This window comes from Triturus cristatus, chromosome 1_1 (genome assembly GCF_964204655.1).
Source record: "Triturus cristatus chromosome 1_1, aTriCri1.1, whole genome shotgun sequence".
NCBI lineage: Eukaryota > Metazoa > Chordata > Amphibia > Caudata > Salamandridae > Triturus > Triturus cristatus.
In genome coordinates this window covers 219892423-219908464 of record NC_140579.1, presented here as the reverse complement: position 1 = coordinate 219908464, position 16042 = coordinate 219892423, and the positions used below count along the sequence as shown (strand labels likewise).

The 16042-nt window shown below is 48.5% G+C and overlaps 1 protein-coding gene across 2 annotated transcripts in view; it reads right to left on the bottom strand.

Annotated features, from left to right (window-relative positions):
- LOC146870015 (nuclear ubiquitous casein and cyclin-dependent kinase substrate 1-like) overlaps positions 1-16042 on the bottom strand; it is a 176507-nt gene that overhangs the window by 79214 nt on the left and 81251 nt on the right. The window contains exons 3-7 of one of the 2 annotated variants that reach the window (XM_085624160.1): positions 7999-8092; positions 7801-7862; positions 6932-7084; positions 6609-6752; positions 6208-6357 (exon numbers count right to left, since the gene is read on the bottom strand). In XM_085624160.1, coding sequence (XP_085480286.1) covers positions 6208-6357; positions 6609-6752; positions 6932-7084; positions 7801-7862; positions 7999-8092 — 603 coding nt within the window. The remainder of the gene's footprint in view (positions 1-6207; positions 6358-6608; positions 6753-6931; positions 7085-7800; positions 7863-7998; positions 8093-16042) is intronic. The other variant, XM_085624161.1, reaches the window with a different exon arrangement.

Below are 16042 nucleotides of genomic sequence, written 5' to 3'. Positions count from 1 at the left end.
CATTTCCAGGCTTCATTAAGGGCCATTCATCAGTGCAGCAGGTACTGCTGCCAGGTGTGTAAGTGGCCACTGGTAGTTATCATTAATGAAGCAGATACAGCAGGGCTCGGGCCCAGGGATTTGGGGGGGGGGCCACTGCATCACAATTCTGACTGTCTACCTTTAAAAAGGGGGCATGGGAGCTCATTTCCCTTCCTAGCATAATGACCGAGGGCACCCTTGCTGAAAAAAAAGGGATACAACATGTGGGAGCCTTTTTTTCTAACAGGACAGACAGCTTGTTTCAAGATTGGAGTGATGTTCACGCATGATGGGAAAGTGTTAAAAGATGCAGAGGAGACAGCCTGCTACTCGGTACTGCACTTATCAATAGTGCAGTAGGTGTAGTTGCATTGGGATCCAAGAGTCTGAGTCACAAACAACCCAATTATGGGGAGCTGTAGTTTTTGGGACACTTTGTTTGATTAATTTGCTGTTTCATTACTCTCATATTTAGTGTGGTTCATGAACTATAGAAAAAGTACTACTGAAATCATCTCATAAGCCCCGCCTCCTGCACCAGCCATGTCCCTCCCGCTCTCCCAATCCTTGCTATAAAGTTTTGAAGGGGGGCCCCCGACCTCAAAACATTTTGCTTAGGGGGGCTCAGAGCAAAAAAGTTTGAAGACCTCTGGTCTAAGGTATGAAGAGCTCTTTCAGCTACTGAGGCTGGATTTGGGAAGAACACAGGTAACTCTACGGATTGGTTAAGATGGAACGGAGATATGACTTTTGGAAGGAATTTCGGATTTGTTCTAAGAACCACTTTGTTGCGGTGTAATTGTAAGAATGGTTCAAGCCTGGATTTCACTTATCCTTCTGAGGGATGTGATAGCGATAAGGAAAGCCACTTTCCATGTGAGGAACTGGAGTTCGCATTTATGCAGAGGTTCAAATGGGGGTCCCATGAGCCTTGTAAGAACAATGTTTAGATTTCACACTGGAGAGGGTGGTAATCTGAGAGGAATAATCCTTTTAAGTCCTTCCATGAAGGATTTGATCGCAGGTACTCTAAATAGTGACAAGTGTTGTCGATTTTGTAAGTAGGCTGCTAATGCTGCTAGGTGGAGACGTATGGTTGAGTATGCCAAATTACATCTTTGCAAGTGCAGTAAGTAGCAAATGATGTCTTGGATGGATGCATCCAACGGGTTTATATGATTGTTAGTGCAATAAATGGCAAATCTCTTCCACTTTGCAGCCTAGCAGGCTCTAGTGGTAGGTCTTCTGGCCTCCTTTATAATATTCATGCAGTCTGGTGGCAGGTTTAGGTAACCGAACTCTAGGACTTCAGGAGCCAGATCGCTAGATTCAGTTGACCTGGGTGTCCGATTTCTCCATGGTTCTGGGTTAATAAGGACGGGGAGAGGTGCAGTTATTGGTGTGGAACTAGCGAGAGTTCCAGTAGTGTTGGGAACCACGGCTGGCGTGGCCATGTGGGAGCTACTAGGATCAGTTTGAGAGACTGTTGCCCGAGCTTGCGTACCACTAATGGAATGAGTGGGAGAGGCGGAAAAGCGTACGCAAATCTGCCTGACCAGTTCATTCATATCGCATTGCCCTTTGACTCCGGGTGGGGAAACCTGGCGGCGAAGATTGGGCATTTTGCGTTTGTGTGTGGTGAACAGATCTAGGTCTGCTTGGCCCCATTGTTGGAAAAAGGGAAGTAGGACTTGTGGATGCAATTCCCATTCGTGGATGTGTTGAGTTTGTCGACTTGACAGATCGGCAATTTGATTGTGAACCCCTGGAAGGTGTTCTGCAAGTAGGTATATGTTCTGGGGAATGGCCCATCTCCAAATGTTCTGTGCGAGCTGGGACAGCTGGAGAGAATGTGTGCCTCCTTGTTTCTGTATGTAATACATGGCTGTCATGTCCGTCCGGATGAGGACAGTTATGTTCTGGAGATGTAGTTGGAATGATTTTAGTGCTAGGAACACTGCTAGCAGTTCCAGGTAATTGATATGGAGCACTTTCTGTTGAGTGGTCCATTTGCCCTGAGTGGTGTGTCCAAGGAGATGGGCTCCCCATCCTGTGAGTGATGAGTCCGTTGTCAGCACTATCTGTAGAAGAGGCTCTAGGAACGGCCGCCCTTTGGACAGGTTTATGTTCCACCATTTGAGGGAGCGATGTGTACGGCTGTCCACCAACACCAGATCTGTAAGTTGTCCGTGAGCCTGGTTCCACTGATGTGCTAGACATTCTTGTAAGGGACGCATTTGAAGTCTTGCATAAGGCACAATGAAGATGCATGACGCCATCATGCCTATGAGTTGCATGAACACTCTTGCTGGAAGAGTGTTGGGTTTGAAATTTTTTGATAAGAGCTTGTATATTGGCTATCCTGGCTGGGCTGGGATATGCTAGGGCTTTGGAGGTGTTTATGGTGGCTCTGAGATACTGATGTATGTGAGAGGGTTGGAGATGAGATTTGGGATAGTTTATTGTGAATCCCAAGTTGTGTAAGATTTGGATAGTTTGGCGAGTGTGCATTATTTGTTGAATGACTTGGCTTTTATTAGCCAGTCGTCTAGATACGGAAAGACATGAATTTGTTGTCTTCTGAGATGTGCTGCTACTACTGCTAGACATTTGGTGAATACTCTGGGCGCGGTTGTTACTCCGAATGGAAGGACTGTAAACTGGTAGTGTTGTCCGTCCACCACAAACCTTAGGTAATTCCTGTGAGCAGGATGTATGGGAATGTGGAAGTAGGCGTTCTTGAGATCTAGTGTGGCAAGGAAATCTCCTTGTTGTAGTAGTGGGAGCACTTGAAGAGTGATCATATGGAAATGATCTGAGTTTATATACAGATTTAGGGGTCTGAGGTAAAGTATTGGTCTTCGAATCCCGTCCTTTTTGGGGATTAGGAAGTATAGGGAGTATACTCCTGTACCCTGATGTTGTAAGGGAACTGGCTCTATTGAGTGTTTTTGAAGCAATGAGAGAACCTCTTGTTTGAGGAGCGTATGATGGTCTGGTGACATGGAACGCTGTTTGGGTGGTATATGTGGGGGGAGGGAGGGCTAGTTGTGAGTTCCAGGCAGTAACCATACTGGATAATTTGTCTTACCCACTTGTCTGTTGTGATGGAGTTACAGACAGGTAGGAACTGTGAGTCTTCCCCCGACTGGAGTGGAATGGTCTGGGGGGAGTGGAGGAAAGTCACTGTTTTGTGGCAGGGGAGGTGCGAGTGTTGGTATTGCCTCGACCCTTGTTGTTGTTTCCTCTATATCCTCCTCTAAAATATCCTCTACGTAGAGGAGGTGTCCGCTCCGATATTCTTGGAGGCTCCTCTGTAGAAGGAGCGTCGAAAGGAGCCACATGGTTGTGGAGACCGTAATGCTCCCATGGACTTAGCAGTCTCGGTGTCTTTTTTCATCCATTTCAAGGGCAGTGTCTACTGCTGGCCCAAATAGCTGTTCTTGGTTGAATGGTTGACTAAGTATGGTAGTTTGTACCTCTGGCTTAAAGCCTGAAATGCGTAGCCAGGCATGTCGTCTAAGAAGCACACTTGTGTTTATTGCTCTAGAGGCGGTGTCTGCGGCATCAAGCGCACATTTAATTGACGCGTTTGAAATACGTTTTCCCTCCTGGATAAGGTCATTTACCTGGGTTTTATATTGGTCTGGCAGATGTAACAGATTCTCCAACTGGTCGTAGTGAGCCCTGTCATAGCGTGCTAGTAGGGCTTGGGTGTTGGCAATACGCCAATGGTTAGCGGCTTGTGCTGCTACTCGTTTGCCAGAGGCTTCTAACAGTTTGGATTTTTTGTCGGGGTGGTGTATCTCCTGTGGTTTGGGAGTTGGCACGTTTCCTAGCGTTGGAAACAACCAAAGAATCCAAAGGGAGCTGTCCTTTGATGTAACGAGGATCTTCAGGGACAGGCCTATATTTCTTTTCTATTCTTGGATTAAGAACCCTGGCACGGACGGGGTCTTTAAATACCTCTGGGGCGTGTTTTATGACTCCTTTAATCATAGGTAAAATTTGTACAGACTTTTGAGACTTCTCAAAAGTATCTAATAGGAAGTCTTCCTCAGGTGCGTCGGTGTGCATGGTGACGCCATGGTAAAGTGCTGCTCTATTTAATAATTGGCCAAACCCCAGGTGGTCATCTGGAGGTGATGGTTTGGAGTGCTATGGAGGAGGGTCAGGCATGTCTGGTAGAGGGAATGCCCAATCATCCAGTGGTGCGGTATCTGGATCCGTGAATGGATCATTAGGTTCACCCCCTCCCCCTAGGTCATCATCATCATCCTGTGGAGGTGGTGTATGTGATGGAGAGGGTAGAGGTAAGGGTGGTGTAGGCAGAGGGGGTGGGGTAGAAGGTAGTTTGGGAGAGGAAGGAGGAATAGGCGATGTTGCAGAGTCCTTCTTGTTTATAGGAACTGGGGCAGGTGGTGTGTCCAGTTTCCGTTTTTTACATGGCACCGCGGTGACCTGTCCAGTCTTTGGATTATTATAGATCTTTTTCTGTCTTGGATCAATGGGATCTGGATGGAAAAGTTCTTGTTCCGGGGAGGGGAAACAGGTTTTTGCGCCGATTTTTTCGGTTTCCACTCGAGGTTTTGGTTGATCGGTGGAGTTTTTGGCTTTAGGAGGTGTGTGAGAGTCCTTAGCCGGTGGTTTCGGTGCCGATGATGGTTTCGGAGCCGAAGTTATATCTTTCAGCTTGGGAACTTCCGGTGCCGGTTTATCTATGGGCCTCGATGTTTTTGGTGCCGAAGGCATCGGAGCCGATTTCGGTGCAGAGAGGTCTTTTGTCTTCGGTGCAGAAGGTGCCGGTGGAACAATGACATGCGGCTTGCTCTGGCCCGAGCTACCGGAAGGCTTATGTTTCTTCAGAGCCGAGCCCGGAGGCGGGGCTTCTGAAGGATGTTTCAGGTCTCGACTGAGGCCAGCCGGCGAAGTCTTGACCAATGCCTTTGGTTTTGGAGGGGGTGGGGCAGGGGCAGTAGTACTCACACGTTGCCCAGGAGTAATGGGGTTGTCTGCTTCGGAGATGATTTGTAGATCCTCGGAATCTTCCTCCGGGACATCGGGACCCTCAAAGATGTTTTCTGGTTCCGGAGCTGGTCTCTGTGCCATGATGTGGCGTCGAGCCCTTCGATCTCGAATGGTCTTTTTAGATCGAAATGCTGCGCAGGCTGGACAGCTGGACTCGTCGTGTTCCGGTGATAGGCACAGGTTGCAGACTTTGTGGTGGTCACTGTGCGGAAATTTTGCTCCACACTGGGGGCATTTTTTGAAAGGTGTCCTTTCCATGAGCCGTAGGCCTCACGGCATGGATAGGCCCAGCAGCCCGCGTCGACGTCTGGAATCGAGCCGATGAAATAGATGTCGAGTGAAGGTGCTTCGATGGTTGTGGAAGTTTTTCACTTCGAAAAGCTTGGAATTGAGATTTCCAACCGGAGCGGAAAAGTTGCATCCGAACTCAATGGCGGAAAAAAACAATCTAAGGATGGAGTCGATGCCCATGCGCACTGTAGTCCAAGGGAGGAGTCACCTATCTCGTGACCAAAGACGTCTTCCGAAGACAACAACAACCTGCAAGCATCAGAGCCCAACTCCAGATGGCGATCTACTATCCTAAGTGTGTGATCTGCAGCTCATATGCCTCGAACCCTGACTTCCTCGTCGAAGACATGGCAAATCCAGAAACAGTAACCCACAGGAAGACTACAAAGTAGCAGGAGAGTGCTGGAAAACCGTTACGCGTCGACGGCGCGAAAAAAAGGGAACGGACGTCATCATGCCGACGTGGCTCTCTTATGGCTCCGGTGACGTCATACGGAGTCGCAAGCGGAGCAGAGGTATTATGACGTCCACGTCGGCGTGGAGAGCAGGGGAAAAAATTCCGTGGAATGCTGGCGCAGGGGATATTCACAAGGTGAGGAATCCACTGGCAGATGTATCCATCAGAAATTGTAAATACAGCATGGCTCGCAGGAACAGACACGCGCTGCTTAGGCAAGACCTAAAAATTAGTTGGCATCCTAACTGGCATAGATTAATCAGATTCAAACAGTTTAACAAAAGGCACAAATATTTTTAAGAGGTGTAGTTAAAGTGATTCCTGCAGGAGAACCTTAGTGGGCCCCAAACAAACCACCTCTAACTATTTCACCCGAGTGGGAAAACTCTGGCTCACTAAGGCAATCTTACCAGTGGCTTTTAGCCGAGGTTTCGGCAACTTCCTTTCTTTCCACTCTGGTTTAGGTCGCCTCAACACTTTCTTTCTCTTCTTCTTCGATCCACCATAATCACTGTCGTCATCATCCTCTATCAGGAAGTCGCCATCACTACCAGACTCCTCTGTCAGCAAAGAAAGATGCAAGAAAAGAAAATCATGGTCAAAGGGCAAACAAAAGCTAGTTAAGAAAAACAGAACTTACGTTTTCAGGTAGAGAACTTGAAGTCTTTGAACATAGTGGATAGGATGCTAGCCCAAAATGTACTCTTACATATTCAATTAAGCAACCATGGCTTAGATCACTTGGAGAAGTGTTGCCTCGCACTCAAACATTAGAATGTTTCCTAAAGGGTATTTAGCACATTCAACTCACTATCCAGGAACTGGGCTTCGTCATCTTCCTTCTCTTCACTTCCTGCATCTTCAATTAGCATCTCCCGCTGCTTGGACACTGCTTTGGAAGCAGCTTGACGCTGCTGGCGTACTATTTTCCGGTCCTTATCCTCATCGCTGTCTTCTGGGGTAAAAAACAAACAAAAAACACACAAACAAGAGACGAGTCCATTACATCTAAAAATGTGAACCTCTATAGATGTAAAGGAAATCAAGGCTGCTGGCAAGCCTGCTCTGGCACTTACTGTTCAATATATACTGGACCTCTGCTTACACAGAACGACTTAAGACCTTAGTGCTTACCTATGTCAGCCTTTTTTTTAGGCTTGGAGACTGGTTTCTTTACGTTTTCCGACTGGGCTTTCTTTTCTTTTCTTTTAACCTTCTTAGGGCTTTCATAGTCGCTGTCATCTTTCCAGTCACCTGCCAAGTCTTCCTCATCACTGCCAAAATCATCTGTTAAAGACAGGCAGATGGTTTTGAGCGGCGAGTTTATGGTGCGGGTGACATTTTTATATAAAAACAAATCCTCACTTTAATTGTAAATCACCGTGCTACTTGTTAAGAGGTTCCATGTTCAGAAAAACAAATGGTTGATTACATTTTGTTGACTGAAATTGGTTACTACCTCAAAATTTAAGTGAGTAACAATTTGAAAAGTACAACTTACAAGAGAAAAGCAGAATACCTTTGCAGGCAGCTACCACCAAGATGTGTTATTCCTTTAAAAAAAAAAAAAAGAAAAGAAAAAAAAAGAAAAGAAAAGAAAAGAAAAAAAAAGGATGAATCTAAGAGAGCTCTGCTTTATTTTAACTTCCATCAACCTCAATCTTCTGAGATGAAGCCATGGCTCAAAATATACACACTAGAGACTCCATCAGACAACAGGTCCCGTCATAAATACCTGTTCATTGCAGCCATGAGCCAAGACTACATGAGCCGACGTACATTAAAGCATCAAGCTCAGCCCAACATAATCAGCCCTACCACCACAGTTCTTTTCACTACGGACTCATTTCGTAACAGCTGAAGAACAGTTATTGGCAGACAAACACATGGAATTCTAAAACTCCACAAGATTTGCGTTTGAAAGCCAAATAATAAAAGCTACGTATTGAGCAAGAAAGATAGAACAAAAGATCAGCAAAAAAAAATAAAAGTGTCAGAAATACCTGCTGAGTCATCGTCTTCCTCCTTAGTCTTCAAATCTTTTTCCTCAGTCTCTGAACTTTCACTGGGAATCAGAAGAACATTACCAGTTATCCATATAGAAGCCACTCAAGGGTGGCGCTGTCGATATTACCAGCATACTTTCCTTACACCTCAACTTTATGCAAATAAAAAGACTATATAAAGAAGTGAGCTCCTACCTTTCCTCCTTTGAGTTCTTAATGGGCCGCTTCTTATTTTTAGAATCCCGGGTAGATGCTCGGACCTTCTTGGCAGGTGGTGCTGTATCCTCATCTTACAAAACAAAAGTCATCTTAAACCATGGACATTCACAATATGATATGGCAGGTCTAATTAATCTGTTGTCAAGATTAAAGATAACAAAATTGAGAAAAGTGTTTGTGTAAACTATGGACAATTAGCATTTATATGAGTGACAACAAAACCTCAATTCATTTTCTTAAATGCAAGCTTGGCCACGAAGAAACAAGTTACTTACCTGTAACTTTGGTTCTCCAGTATTGGTAACTTTCATAGATTCCCATAGCTTGCATCATTCTCCGTCGTCGGAATGGGAGTCTCGGTACCCAAAATAATATAGCAGTAGGTACACAAGAGAAAGAAGGCCTAGGCCTCATTCCCTTTTGTGGCATATCTATCTTTTTTTGTAAAAGAGACCAAAAAAGCAACAACCAATCAGATTAGCCTCACCCCACAGAACCTTCCTGAGCGAACCTCAGAGCCTCAGATTTTCGTAGCCGTTGTGTAACAGTATAACCAAACCTGCAGAGGGCTGAGCTTTCCCAGGGGAGGAGGGTGGGTGCATGGGAAACTATGAAAGTTACCAATACTGGAGAACCAAAGTTACAGGTAAGTAACTTGTTTCTTACTCCAATATTGGAACGTTCATAGATTCCCATAGCTTGTATCAGAGTAGCCAACTGTAAGAAAACACATTTTGCTTTCCTTGAAACATCGCATGCTCCGTAACCATATTTCACAAAAACATAAAAGTACAATGCAATCATATAAACACATAACAAAATGTGCAAGAACCATAAGAAAGGAAGGAGGGAAGAAAGGAAAGCTCACCACTCAATGGAAGAGGTTCCTCAGGACTGCTTGGCCCACAGCCGTGTCTTCATGTACCAAGGTCTCCAGGCAGTAATGTCTTGTAAAGGTGTGCACGCTGCAGATGTCTTTAATCTGGACCCCCGCAAAGAGCCGTAGAGGAAGCCATGGACCTTGTCGAGTGAGCTCGAATTCTGCCCTCTAGAGGCTTCTCCGCTGCAGAATGACAGAACTGTATAGCACTGGAGAGGCATCCAGCAATACCCTGCTCGGACAGGGGGAAGCCTTTGCAGGGAGCACTGAATGCAATGAACAATTGAGAAGATTTTCGAAAGGCTTTAGTACGGTCCAGATAAAAGCACCGCTGCACGTCCAACGAATGAAGGAGTAGTTTCTTACCTGTAACTCCAGTTCTGTAGTAGGGGTATCTCTGTTATAGTCATAATCTATGAATAGTCCCCGCCCATGTGCGGGGACCCCGGAGCAATCAAAATATCTCTTAAGCTGTCCTGCATTTGCAAACCTGCAAAGACACTTAAGAGACAGACAAAATAATACAGCCTAATAACAACCTGGCTGCACTGGCCAACACTTCCTCTGAAGTGAACACAAAACCCAAAATAAAGTTTCAATGTCATTTTTATTCACATCTGACATGTTCCTTTATTGTATCACACTCCCTTCACCAAAATCCCTTTAAACAATAGAGAGGAAGGGGTGGACAGACAAGCCCTATAGGCTGTCATTATGTGTCTGCTAAAGGGATACCGTGCCTTTAAGGAACTCTCCAGAGACCCCCGGTATCCCAGGATGCACAGCCAAAGCAAGTTACTTTCAGTTCTTTTTGAAGGTGTATAACAACAGGCCTGGTACCGCCAGTTTTACTCCATCGGGGAGGAGGGAGGGTCGCTTATGACTATAACAGAGATACCCCTACTACAGAACTGGAGTTACAGGTAAGAAACTACTCCTTCTGTAGTAGGGGATCTCTGTGTATAGTCATAATCTATGAATAGAGTGGCAAGCCCATCCCAACCAACAAACAGCGGTGGGGTAAAAACCAAACACCAACAAATTACTGTGCAAACAAATTCCTCAGCGAAGCCTGTCCAACCTGCGCATCTGCCCTAGCATCAGAATCCAGGCAGTAATGCTTTGTAAACGTATGGACCGACTTCCAGGTGGCAGCCTTACAAATGTCAGCAATTGGAACATTCCTAAGCAAAGCTGTAGTTGCCGCTTTGCCCCTAGTCGAATGCGCTGTAGGCTTACCCCCTAACGTCTTATTAGCTTTCTGATAACAAAGCTGAATACAGGACACAATCCATCTGGAGATGGACTGTTTTGAGGTAGCTAGACCAGTTCTCACTGAACCATAATTCACAAACAGTTGATCCGACCTGCGGATGTCTTTTGTCTTATCTAGATAGAATTTCAACACCCTACGCACATCTAGTGAATGCAGAGACCTCTCCGCCGGAGAGGAGGGATGCTGAAAAAATGTAGGCAAAGTTATCATTTGATTTACATGGAAATCAGATATCACTTTAGGCAAAAATTTAGGATGAGTACGCATTACCACTTTAGAAGCATAGAATACAGTATACGGCTCTTGACAACACAGAGCCTGAATCTAACTTACTCTCCTGGCCGATGTAATGGCCACAAGGAAGGCGGCCTTCCAGGACAAATGCTGCAGAGAAGCCTTATGAATAGGCTCAAAAGGCTCCCTCATCAATCTGGACAACACCACGTTCAATTCCCATGGTGGGGAAGGTCGTCTAACAGGGGGAAACACCTTACGCAAACCCTCCAAAAAATCTTTAATCACAGGGATTTGATAAAATGAAGTTTGGGAAGGGCCCTTTCTATACGCAGTCAAAGCTGCGAGATAAACTTTAATAAACTGAAAATTAAGCCCAGATTGAGCTAACTGCAGCAGATAAGGCAAAATAACATCTTCTTTACAGGATGTAGGGTCAATGTCCTTTGCCTTGCACCATAAGCAGAATCTCTTCCACTTATAGGCGTAAGAAGTCCTCGTAGACGGTCTCTTCGCCTCTTTCAAGATCTCCATACAGTCCTGAGGTAGGTTCAAGTGTCCATACTGTACTAGCTCAGGAGCCATGCTGCCAAACTCAAGGACGAGAGATTGGGGTGAACCATCTGTCCTCCGAACTTCGTGAGAAGGTCCGGCCGACACGGCAGGCGCCGGTGTGGCAGAACAGACCGGTGAAGAAGGTCGGTGAACCACCATTGCCTCGGCCACTCCGGAGCAATCAGGATCATCCTGGCTCTGGATTGCGACAGCTTGATCAGCACCGCCGGAATGGGTGGAAAGGCGTAGAGAAAGCTGTTGGACCAGCTGATCCATAGGGCATTCCCCAGTGTCCCTGGTTGGTAGTACCTGGACGCGAAGTCACGGCATTTGCTGTTTTCTGCCGTAGCGAACAGATCGATGTCCGGAGTGCCCCACTCTGCGAAGACGTCTCTTAGCACGTCGTCGTTTAGCACCCACTCGTGATTTTCTTGAACGAGCCTGCTGAGCGCATCGGCTTGGGCATTCTGCACTCCCGGCAGATGGGTTGCCGTGATCGTGAGGTTCCTGGCCACCAGCCAATTCCAGATAGTCTGTGCCTCCCGAGACAGCGTGCGTGAACGGGAGCCCCCCTGCTTGTTGAGGTAATACATGGTAGTAGTATTGTCCGTCTGAACTAGCAGGGAGTTCGTCGTGAAGGAGGGATGGAACGCCTTCAGGTCCAAGTGCACTGCTCTGAGTTCCAAAAAGTTGATGTGGTAAGTCATCTCCGTCTGTGACCATATCCCCTGAATCTGAAGAGGGCCCGAATGCGCTCCCCAGCCCTGGAGAGACGCATCGGTCACTATGGTCTGGACCGGAATATCCTTGTGAAAGGGAGTCCCCTTGCAAACATTCTCTGAGGAGCACCACCATTTCAGAGATTGGAGAGCGTGTTGGGACAGATGAATCGTGTCCTCCCAACGCCCCCGCCTCTGGTCCCATTGATCTTCCAGACACTCCTGCAGGGGCCGCATATGCAGACGTGCATTGGGGGTGAGAAAGATTCAGGAAGCCATCGACCCCAGTAAGGAGGACACCGTCCTCACTGTAGGAGAGTGGGCTGAGAGGAGGTGCAGGGCCTTCCCACGGATCGATAAGCGTCTCTCCTCCGAAGGACACACGCTTGCGTTCAAGGTATTGACTGAGGCCCCCAAGTACAGGAGACACTGCACAGGGATCAGCACTGACTTTGACATGTTGATGTGTAGCCCCAGGCGATGAAGCAAGGCAGCTGTCCTGTTGAAGTGACACTGGGCTGCCTGGTACGTGGAAGCTTTGATCAGCCAATCGTCCAGGTATGGATACACAAACACTTTGTTCTTCCGCAAGTGTGCTGCCACCACTGCCATGCACTTGGAGAACGTCCGTGGGGCAGACTTCAGACCAAACGGGAGTACTGTATACTGGTAATGGTTGTTGCCTACCAGAAACCTCAGGAACTTGCGATGCTTTGGTGCGATCGGCACATGAAAGTAAGCGTCCTGCAGATCTATGGCGCACAGCCAGTCTCCTCGATGCAACTGAGGGTAAATCTGATGCAGGAACAACATACGGAACTTTTCTCTGCGGATCCACTTGTTTGCTTGACGCAGATCTAGAATAGGCTTGAACTCGTTCTTGTCCTTTTTTCTGACGAGAAAGAACCTGGAGTAAAGGCCTTTTCCTCTTTGCCTCAAAGGAACAGTTTCTATCGCCTTCTTCCTTAACAGAACGTCCGCCTCCCCCTGGAGCTCCCTGGTGGAATCTGAGGAGGTGGGCTGGTGAAACGAAGACTGTATCCATTGCAAACAATATTCAGCACCCACTTGTCCTGAGTTATTGTCCTCCACTCTGCCAGGTAGAAGTGAATACTTCCCCCCACCGGAGCGGGTAACGGACGAGGGGGAAGTGACCTTTCAGGGCTTCGACCCGGCCGGGCCTTTGGTCCCAGATGAGGATTGATGCTGGCCTCTGCCCCTCTGGCGCTTCTGAAAGGACTGCCTCGGGAACTGTTGTTGTTGGTGACCAGACTGGCGCCCTTGACCGCGTTGCTTAGAATAACGCCTGCCATAGGAGCGGAATGACTTCTTCTGCTCCTTGGGTCTTTCCAACCCCACTGCCTTCAGGGTTTCTGCTTCGGCCTTCATGCGGGCCATCTCGTCATCCGCATGAGACCCGAACAACGTTGAGACAGCGAAAGGCAAGTTAGCAATCTTTTGCTGCGCTTCAGGTTTTAGAGAGGTAAGCCTCAGCAAGGAATGCCTCCTCATGTGCACTCCATGACAGTACCTATGGGCAGCCAGCAACGATACATCCCCCGCCGCACTGATGATCTGGTTGGAGACCATCATGCCCTCGTTCAGCACCTCCTGGAAGTCCTCCCTTTTGTCCCTAGGCAGGGAGGCAGCAAACTGTTGCAGAGACTCCCAAAGCGATCGGTCATCGCGACCCAGCAGGGCAGAGGCGCTAGCAGCCTTCAGAGTCGTGGCCGACGTAGAGCACAATCGCCTCCCCAAGGAGTCCATCTTGCGGCTCTCCTTATCCGGAGGAGCCGTGGAAGAGGGCGTCGTGGAGTGTTGTTTACGAGCCGCAACCACAATGACAGTCCGGGGGAGGGTCCACCCTGAGGAACGCCGGGTCCGAATCAGGGGCCCTGTACTTCTTCTGCACCGTGAGGGAGCAGACTTCACCACTGCTGGTGTCAAGAAAACCTCCATGGCTGGTTCCTCCAAACCCGGAACCAAAGGAAGGAGGGGGCGTGACAGGTGAGCCTTGTGCAATGTCTCAAATATCACCGAGGTAGTGGGAACCGGGACTGCTACGGAGATTCCCAATTTCGCCGCCCCCTCATCAGCACATCCTGGAAAGTGGCAATATCATCCACCGGCGAGATTCGAGTAGGCGGAGTTTCTGACAGCGAGGGCGAGAGCCGTCCATTGCCAGAAGAGTCCGTATACCTCGTGCCTCTGGAACGAGATCTATACCTCCGTCGTCCATGCCTTGTGTGAGTGGACGACCTGTGTCTACTCCGTGACCTCCGGCGAGATCGAGACCTCGGTCTACGTGGAGCCTTAGGAGACGGCGGGAGAAGAAGAGGGGGAAGAAGAGGAAGAGGGGGGAAAGAAGAGGAAGAGGGGGGAAAGAAGAGGAAGAGGGGGGAAAGAAGAGGAAGAGGGGGGAAAGAAGAGGAAGAGGGGGGGAAGAAGAGGAAGAGGGGGGGAAAGAAGAGGAAGAGGGGGGGAAAGAAGAGGAAGAGGGGGGGAAAGAAGAGGAAGAGGGGGGGAAAGAAGAGGAAGAGGGGGGAAAGAAGAGGAAGAGGGGGGGAAGAAGAGGAAGAGGGGGGAAGAAGAGGAAGAGGGGGGAAGAAGAGGAAGAGGGGGGAAGAAGAGGAAGAGGGGGGAAGAAGAGGAAGAGGTGGGAAGAAGAGGAAGAGGTAGAGGGGGGAAGAAGAGGAAGAGGGGGAAGAAGAGGGGGAAGAAGAGGAAGAGGGGGAGGAAGAGGGGGAAGAAGAGGAAGAGGTGGAAGAAGAGGAAGAGGTGGAAGAAGAGGTGGAAGAAGAGGAAGAGGAAGAAGAAGAGGGGGAAGAAGAGGAAGAAGAGGAAGAAGAAGAGGAAGAGGTGGAAGAAGAGGTGGAAGAAGAGGAAGAGGAAGAGGAAGAGGAAGAGGAAGAGGGGGAAGAAGAGGAAGAGGAAGAGGGGGAAGAAGAGGAAGAAGAGGGGGAAGAAGAGGAGGAAGAGGGGGAAGAAGGGGAAGAAGAGGGGGGAGAAGAGGGGGAAGAAGAGGAAGAGGGGGAAGAAGAGGGGGAAGAAGAGGAAGAGGAAGAGGTGGAAGAAGAGGTGGAAGAAGAGGAAGAGGAAGAGGGGGAAGAAGAGGGGGAAGAAGAGGAAGAGGTGGAAGAAGAGGTGGAAGAAGAGGAAGAGGAAGAGGGGGAAGAAGAGGGGGAAGAGGCGGAAGAGGAAGAGGAAGAGGGGGAAGAAGAGGAAGAGGGGGAAGAAGAGGAAGAGGAAGAGGGGGAAGAAGAGGAAGAGGAAGAGGGGGAAGAAGAGGGGGAAGAAGAGGAAGAGGGCGATCTGTGCCTCAACGGCGATCTGTGCCTCAACGGCGATCCTCCTCGTCTCGACGGCAGTCGCCGGTGTCTCGGCGTCGATGTCGTCGGCGTCGATCCATCGCGGGGCTCGGTACGACGTCGATGGTGTGTCGACGTCGACCGTGGAATCCTCAACGGCGACCTAGTCCTAGGTCTCGCCGGCCCCTCTCTCGACGTCGAAAGTCGAGAACGCCGCGATCCAGAACCCTGGACCGACGGCGAACACACCGGTGCTTTACCTCTCGCCGTCGTCGCCTTTGACGTCTAATGCGATCTACCAGCCGGTAGGTGTCGTTTCTGCGGCTTTCTCTGCCCGGAGGTCCCTCCAGTGGCTGAAGCATGGGCAGAGGAAGGGGAATGAGATCCTCCATGCCCCGAAGTCCCACCTGTCCTCTGCTGCTCCTGTCCCTGGAGGCGAATCTTCTCTCTGTCCCTCAGGGTCCTCTTGGAGAAGGTCTTGCAGATGGCACACGTAGCAGGGACATGTGAGGAAGACAAGCAGAGGATACAGACATCATGTGGGTCCGTCTTGGCCTTTTTCCTCCCACACTCAAGGCATTTATCAAATAAAGCCATGCTAAGAGTGGACAAATTGCACCAAAATGCAGGATGCAGTAGAGAAAGGCTCTAGATGTCGAATGAACACACTATTTATCCAAAAATCCAAAATTTAGTCCAAATATCCACCCAAAAGGGTAGAGCTCAAGCTCCAGGGTCCTGCTAGCAGGAGCCGGAAAAAAGAACTGAAAGTAACTTGCTTTGGCTGTGCATCCTGGGATACCGGGGGTCTCTGGAGAGTTCCTTAAAGGCACGGTATCCCTTTAGCAGACACATAATGACAGCCTATAGGGCTTGTCTGTCCACCCCTTCCTCTCTATTGTTTAAAGGGATTTTGGTGAAGGGAGTGTGATACAATAAAGGAACATGTCAGATGTGAATAAAAATGACATTTAAACTTTATTTTGGGTTTTGTGTTCACTTCAGAGGAAGTGTTGGCCAGTGCAGCCAGGTTGTTATTAGGCTGTAT